General features: G+C 37.8%; 1 protein-coding gene across 2 annotated transcripts; it reads left to right on the top strand.

Moving 5' to 3' along the window:
- The first annotated feature begins 315 nt into the window (after nucleotides 1-315).
- arf1 (ADP-ribosylation factor 1) lies at nucleotides 316-7,408 on the top strand. Of its 2 annotated transcripts, XM_034234709.1 has the most exons (6): nucleotides 316-334; nucleotides 3,762-3,890; nucleotides 5,022-5,212; nucleotides 5,316-5,426; nucleotides 5,590-5,714; nucleotides 5,839-7,408. In XM_034234709.1, exons 3-6 carry the CDS (start codon nucleotides 5,065-5,067, stop codon nucleotides 5,995-5,997), a joined length of 543 nt encoding a protein of 180 aa, XP_034090600.1. In that variant the 5' UTR covers nucleotides 316-334; nucleotides 3,762-3,890; nucleotides 5,022-5,064; the 3' UTR covers nucleotides 5,998-7,408. The 2 variants fall into 2 exon arrangements, with proteins under 2 accessions (XP_034090600.1, XP_034090601.1); XM_034234710.1 differs by lacking the exon at nucleotides 316-334 and having other exon boundaries at nucleotides 3,762-3,892; nucleotides 5,023-5,212.
- The last annotated feature ends 370 nt before the right edge of the window (nucleotides 7,409-7,778 follow it).

Genomic DNA, 7,778 nt, shown 5'->3' with positions numbered 1-7,778 from the left:
CAAGGGATTTAAAATGAAAGAGAGAGAGAGAGAGTGAGTGCACACGTGCGGAAAAAACGTTGTCAAAGCTTTTATACAATTGAGGACATAAGAAGTTGTTTGTGTGTTTGTGTGTGTGCTTTGGGGGGTAATAAATACACCCCCTACTGTCCTATTTCTAGTCCTGTGTCCGCACATCACAACTGTCAGTGGGTAGTGAGATATAAAGCCGAAAAGGAGAAACCGCGAAGGAGGAGAGCCATTCAAATGGATATTACCACTGTGTTTGCCTGTGGAGCATGGAAAGGTGGATTTAGCACTACCCCTAGGATCTGTACTGTACATTCGGCTCACGGTACGTTATAAATGTATATTATGACAATGTCAACCCAATAAAGTGTTTTGTTTTAATTCCAGTTATAATCGTTATTCATAAAAAGATAGGTCAGCTGCTATTGGAGATGTTTTTTAATCTGGACACAATCCAGTTGATTTCTGAGCAATATTTCTGCCTCATATATCTTTTTGAAGCACAATGACAACTCGTCTAAGGAGATTTTCAGCCCTCGGGCATAATTTTTCAGCAAAGGGATTATCTCAGAGTCCAGATATGTGAATTGGCTACGGCAGAAGTTACAGGTGTTATAAGATATTATTTTAACAGCTTTCATTGCACGTGTTTCCCCTGATCTCTGTTGTCACAACTCAACACCTGCACCTGTGCTCTGACTCTGTGCAAAGAGGAGGATCGGGGGTTTGACTTTAGTTGCTGAATGGAGAATCACAAAATCTAGTAACAGGTTATTGCAACAGTTTACTTTTTTTTGTATCTGATTCTACTGTGTTGTATTTTGTAGTGAGGAATTACAGAACAGAGTTAAAACTGTTATTCTGTGATGTTTTATTTATTTATTTTTTGCTGTGGTTTAAACAGTATTATGGTCTAGCTGATTCAGTTACAGCAGAAAAGGAAGTAACGAACCTGTTTTGCATCACAAAGATGAAAAAACAGGTTTCTTTTAGATGTCATTATTTAAGAAAATTGTTTTGCAAAAAAGTGATTCACTTTGAAAACACTTTTTTAATCCATCTGCACATATGGCGATACAGTACGGATTCCTGTTTTTCTTTTTAGAAAATAATATCCCCCCTTTATTCCCCATGATATTAATCTACCTCCATCCTCCAACCCTCTAGAGTAGACCAATCGAACAGTGCATTGGGAGAGGTTGCAATTGTTTACGAATTTTCCAATTTCAGAAATGACATGCATTCAAGTCGTGTTTGAGGGGAGTGAGCGTTTTTCCTTAATAGGCAATTAAAGTACATTACTTTGTTTATCAGTCATTAGAATAATATCCTTAGCAATCCATTAGTACCAAAGATAACAATTTGTTGTGATTGGAGTCTTTTCCAATGTAAAATCAGAAAATACTTTTGCACCAAGCTAGAGTGTGACCAGAACATGTGAGTGAAGTCTGCTGGAGAGCGTCTGTCACGAATATCAGAGAGGTTTGGATAAATCTTTGTTAATCTAGCTTTGCAAAAATGGATCCTATGAAGTACTTTGAACTTAATGATGTTAAGCCATGCGCAGGAGGCGGATACATGTATTGCATCAAATGCATTTTCCCACTATTCACCCATGTATTCACCTCATAAATTAGGGGTGCTGTATAGGTTTAAATGGAGGGCTGTGAACCCAATAGTTTTCTGTGTCTGAGATACTGCAACAGTTTTTGCATGTGACCTTCTTGTCTAGAGCAGAGACTTACAGGTTATTTTAATGTTACCCCCTGAACAAAATGTAAATGGACTGAATCAATTGAAGAAATAAATGTTTGAATAGAAAAATGGGTTAACATTGAATTCTGTATAAGGGGGGCACGGTCCTGTTAATAGGTTATATAAAACCTTAAGAGAAGGCTAGGAGTAGAAATTCTTTGTAATGCAAATGTGATGTTCAAAAGTTCCTAATTCTCTAGCTGTTTAAAACGTGTTAAAGTAAATAAAGATTTGAAACATTTCTGTTTGATTGCACCACGGCAAATAGATATTGAAAGCAGGGTTAAATCTGAGTATCTAAACAATTGCTTCTCTGTAAACACCTTCCACACACACATACAAAAGACAGCAGTTGCTGTGAAAATATGCTGAGAGCGATCTCTAAGGCATTTGGCAGGGCACAACCACAAATTATGGAGGCAGAGTGAGACAGCATTATGAGCCTTCACTGTGTGGTCCATCACCAACTAGACCCTTTCCCCTCCTGCTGCTCTCTCCTGCCCTTCTCCCCTCCTGCTGCCCCCTCTGCTGGGGGTAGCAGGCATAGTTGACCCTGGTTAAAATTCAACCAGCCCAACAATAACGCGGTTAGACTTTCCCTTAATGAGATGGTCACGCATCAAAGGAAGTGGAAGTAGCAGCATTTGAAAACAAATACCTCTATAGAAGATTAATTTAAACAGTCACACTAGAAGAAGTATCCATAAAGATTGATATCACCTAAATGAATCACCCTATAAGACCTTGGATGCGTGGTATCCGTTTCATTATGCACAAACCATAATTTAGAAGTTATTGGCCTAAAATAAACACATCATATTTACCATGTAAGAGAAACAACTCTAACAATCTGTGGCATCCGAGACTTATTGATAACAGTGACTGACAATACAACACAATTATAATTATATATGAACACATTTATTAATTAGATTTATTAATGAAATATTGTGGACAAGTAAATACCAACAATAATATATAAGTATATTGATACTACTCCATTCAACGCATCTCAAAAACCAAAGGGGATCCTTCTCTTATCTTTGGCCTATTTATTGTCTTTTGAAAGACATGCCTGACCACAGATTGTATCTTATTTGTTGTTTGTGCAAAACTGTTGTGCTATAATAACAAAAATAATGTATCAATATATGCTCTACTAATTACATTTTATTATGTATGTCTGTGCTTTGATGCGATAATTCCCATTTGTCGCTTTTAAATGCCCTTTAAATAAACTTTACTTTAACACAAATTAGCATCATACACTGCCATGCACACTTAACAAAACATAACAATAAGATAGTAGAACAATTGAATCCCATATGCAGCAGTTAAGCCACCTTATAAACACTGAACTAGGCCTAAATCATCATTAGTTCATCATATCAATTTTTATAGATGGATGACAAGTCTCTCTTGTCTTAAATCAATATTAAACCATTTCAAACAGTGAACACCCTTGTCATGTTTGAATGAATACACATGTTAAATTAATAAAAGTTAATTACAGAGGCACTAAGATATTGTACTTAAGTAAAAATAGAACTACCAGAGTGAAGGAATACCATGTTACCAGTAGATGTCCTAGTAAAAGTCCAAAAGTATTAGCATCCAAATATAAAGTACTAATTATGCAAATTGTAACATTTCAGAATAACGTATTGTGTTTATCAAAGCTGGTAAAGTTGCTGCTAGCTGTACTTTGTATGCTGCAGGGTAGCTCGTGAATGTAACTCCAGGTGTTCACATTATTAATCAAGTCTGCAAAGTAGCTAAAGGTATTAAATAAATATAGCGGAGTAAAAGTACACTATTTACCTCTGAATTGTAGTTGAGTAAAAGTAGGGGGAAAAAAATCGAAATACTCAAGTAAAGTACTGGCAAAATTGCAATTAAGTAGAGTAGTTGAGTAAATCTACGTAGTTACTTTACCACTGGTTAAACCGGGTTTAAACCAGCAAGGTGTCAGCGGTGCTTGTTATTCTCCCCTCCAGCGCAAGGGGCGACATCTCCTGGTCGGACGATCACGGAAGTTGAGCTGGAACGGAACCTCTGACGTGTCAAAGCGTCGCCATTTTCCTGAGGAAGGAAACGCCTTGAAGAAGGAAGGAAACATCAACTGTGTAAGTGTGTAAAATAGGCTTAACTTAAGCGAATAATTTGCAATTTTTCACCGAAGGTCACGTTGGTCGCATCAATAGCTATGCGTTGTTTAGCTGAATCGTCTCTGTGACTGCGTTTCCAATAAGTTATCCAGGACGCCGGGAGAAAAACTGACTGGGTGCTGAGAGCTAACTTTACCGATAATGCTAGCTAACTTATCTTAATCAACTACTTGCATTTGTTATTGTATTATTTTCGCCACCACATAACGCCCACATGTCTTCTGTATTAAATTGGGATTAAAATATGAAACGAGAATCGTAAAAAGCAGGAACTGGTCCGACAGGTATTAGCAATGTAGCAAGCTAACGTTGTTGTTTGTTTATGTAGGTTAGCCGGGTAACCTTTACTATTGCACCTTGTCAAGCTAATATGAACTATAATATACTTCAGTGAGCCTCATTTAGTCCCCACGTTGCGGAAATTGCGGTGTCCTAACATGGTCTTCATGGTGAATAAACTACCTTTACTAATACAGGACGACGGCTAATTGCTACCAAAGGCTAACCCCATGTGTGAACTCATCCGTCCGCAACCTTACGTTACACCCTGATTATTTAACAAACACATTGCCCATTTTGAGATCTTTTTGGGGGAATACATCTTATTGGACAAGTCGGGACTCGTTGTTTTGTTTAAAATGTATAGATACCTGAAACAAACGACCAATTGAGCATAGAGATATTTCATTTCCGGTGTCCTGTCGGAACGTCATACGTCGAATCATCTTATCTTCCCAAGGCTGTATTAACCGCACTTTGAATCATAGGACAATAGGTATCATAAGCAAGTGCGACAAGATGTCATTCCTGTCAGTAAAAAACAGCATTCTTGAAATAGCTTGTATTTTGCGACCCCACTCTATAAGTAATGTTGAGTTATGTCACATGTAATACAGTCTCTGAATATTTAGCAACACAAGTACAAGGAGTGGCTCTACACATTTTGCTTTAGAAAATAATTTTCCATCCAAGCAATTATCGAAAATATTATTGACAGATCCAGGGATGAATTGATCACTTGACCAATCTTTTAAGATGTACATACAATAACACGATCATTTGAACACTTTGTCTTGTTTTTTTCCTCAGGTTTTTTTTCTTTTGCCAAAGTAGGTTCCCTTCACCAGTCGCCATGGGGAATATGTTTGCAAACCTCTTTTCTTCTATGTTCGGGAAGAAGGACATGAGGATCCTCATGGTGGGTCTGGACGCAGCAGGAAAGACAACCATTTTGTACAAGCTTAAACTTGGCGAGATCGTGACTACCATTCCCACAATAGGTAAGTCAAACACTGTAAAATAGTGGGGTTAAGATGCACTTATTACTGTTGAATAAGAACTTTGTTGGAAATAATTTGATTATTTGTGTTTTTTTTAATACAGGTTTCAATGTAGAGACGGTAGAATACAAGAACATCAGTTTCACAGTATGGGATGTCGGTGGTCAAGACAAAATTCGACCGCTGTGGCGTCATTACTTCCAGAACACGCAGGGTACGGTCAATTATGTTAAACTATCAAATACTGATATTTATTGGCTTTAAATCAGTAACCTTGTATTGGGCTTTTTTAATAGTCACTAAATGTACTCTGCTTTGTATTTAAAAGTTGTAATACTTCCCAGCCACACTCATTTGTTCCCCATTTGCTCTTCCAGGTCTCATCTTTGTCGTGGACAGCAACGACAGAGAGCGATGCGGGGAGGCTCAGGACGAGCTCGCCAGAATGCTGGGAGAGGACGAGTTACGTGATGCCGTTCTATTAGTGTTTGCCAACAAACAAGTAAGTTATACTTGTGGAAATCTTTTGATACAAGCAGGTGTTTATGAAAAACAAATGCCTGCCAGTTTTACCTGTTGTATTCACAGGGTTTGCTTCTAATGGTTTACCTGTTTATTGTTTGTAGGATCTTCCAAACGCTATGAATGCAGCAGAACTCACAGACAAGCTGGGTCTCCATAGCCTACGTAACAGAAACTGGTACATCCAAGCGACCTGCGCCACCTCTGGCGATGGCCTCTACGAAGGACTGGATTGGTTGTCTGGTCAGCTCAAGAACCATTAATAATCACCTGCTATCCACAACTAATCTTCTCCACCCAATCTCTGACCTTACTATCTACTCTTAAGGTGTTGCAAAACTGAGTTACCTTCTTTAAAAAAAAGTACTGGAAGCGGCCCTCACCTCAACTGTTATCGTCACAAACAAAAAGGCCAGCGGTGGAGGTGATCTATTCTTGTAAAGCTGTCAGGTTTTATTATTTTGTTTTATGTAACTGTAAATATGTTTGGTAATGGGGCAGCTTATTGCACTCTTACAAATCCTACCGTGGTTATTTCTCTTTCTGGCTGTTGGGCAGCCGTGTGTGCATTGAATAAGAAAAGGGAGGTGAGAAAAAGAATTTACCAGCACGTCGGCCCGGGACCTCAATGCAATCTGATGGCTTGTTCTGGTGGTCACATGTACTGCAGGGAGTGATCCATGAGGGGCTTTTAATTTTCACAAAAACTGAATTAAACACTGATTCACTACTTGCAGCTACTGTGGTTACTTAAACCAGTAATTACATGTACCAGCCCCAAAATGATCATTTAGTAAACACTGGCATTTACTATTTGTACTCTGTACTGACATTGCTTTGTCCCAGTTGAGAACTCCTGTCTGTGAACACTTACCAGCCTTTGTTATACAGTATGTTGGCTTGAATTGAGGAATGCTACAACAATATCACATCTTCCTGCTCCATGGTTGTTTGAAAGGCAGTCCGTTGAAGCAGCATTGGGTTTTTGTATTTCTGAGTCTCAGGTTTATCATGTGCTGCCTTTGCAATATACTTGTTAGCAAATCTGCATGATGTGGTCGCTCGGGACATGCATATTTACTGGGTGTTTACATCTTAAGGCTGCACGGGAACTATTACTGAGTACTTATTTCATCAGCCCTATGCTGTAACTCGTGTGACTGTGTTAGGTAATTGTAACATACAGAGTTGCACACTACAGTGGCCCTACTGTCTTCACTAAAGGCTCTAGTAAGTCATGTCTTTTTTTATTCAGACTAATCAAATCTATGAACTTGCATTTTGATGGCAATACAAAATCAGTGTCAGCTACATGTTTTATGAAGTGCCAGTATTTCTTTTCTCTGCAGCACGCTGTGCTTGGAACAAACATGAAGCCATACATATGCCTTCTTATCCAAGATACATGTTGCCTTTTATTTTCAAGTTTATTTTCTAAAAAGGTGTGGGTTACTTTACTGATCTGGTCATGTCTTGAGGGTTCATCAAACTTTCTTTTGATTTATAACTGCCTAAATATTTGGAAACTCTTAATCTCTTAAGTTTGTCTGTTTTTTTATGTAAAGCTTTTGTTTTGTGAGGAAAAATCACTGTAATTAAAGTGACTGATTAAAAAGTGTTTCTGCATCTGATTTTCATTCTCACACTATGCAATAAAACTAGCTTTTCTCCATACTTTGTAGTATTTTATTTTTGCATTAACAATGCTCACTGTTGCTACATAAACAAGTGCAAATTGAGCTATCATTAATATAGTGCTGAAAGACCCAAAATGAATTTGAAAATGTTGTAATGGTGAGCGATGCATGAACAGCACCAGGAACCTGAAATCCAACAGCTAAATTATGCTAATATTAATTGTATAATTTACAGCTATTCACATTAAAAAGTCTATTTTTATTATTTTCTGACAAAAAACAAACAATTTGGTCTGTTCGTCACACACATTTTTCATGGGCAGTTTTCACAATTATTGGACGTTGTATTAACAGTGATTCATCCAAAAACTTGGTAATTAGTATGGGTTACATACATAGTGCAGTAT

The sequence above is a fragment of the Gymnodraco acuticeps genome, unplaced genomic scaffold (genome assembly GCF_902827175.1).
Source record: "Gymnodraco acuticeps unplaced genomic scaffold, fGymAcu1.1, whole genome shotgun sequence".
In the NCBI taxonomy this organism is placed as follows: domain Eukaryota; kingdom Metazoa; phylum Chordata; class Actinopteri; order Perciformes; family Bathydraconidae; genus Gymnodraco; species Gymnodraco acuticeps.
The sequence above is the reverse complement of the archived record's forward strand: the minus strand, read 5'-3'. Positions and strand labels throughout refer to the sequence as shown.

Excerpts from the sequence above, each read along its gene's own strand:
- arf1 (XM_034234709.1), top strand. The coding sequence starts at position 5,065 with ATGGGGAATATGTTTGCAAACCTCTTTTCTTCTATGTTCGGGAAGAAG. Across the intron at positions 5,213-5,315 it reads GACTACCATTCCCACAATAG|GTTTCAATGTAGAGACGGTA; the intron begins GTAAGTCAAACA and ends TTTTTAATACAG. Across the intron at positions 5,715-5,838 it reads TAGTGTTTGCCAACAAACAA|GATCTTCCAAACGCTATGAA; the intron begins GTAAGTTATACT and ends TATTGTTTGTAG.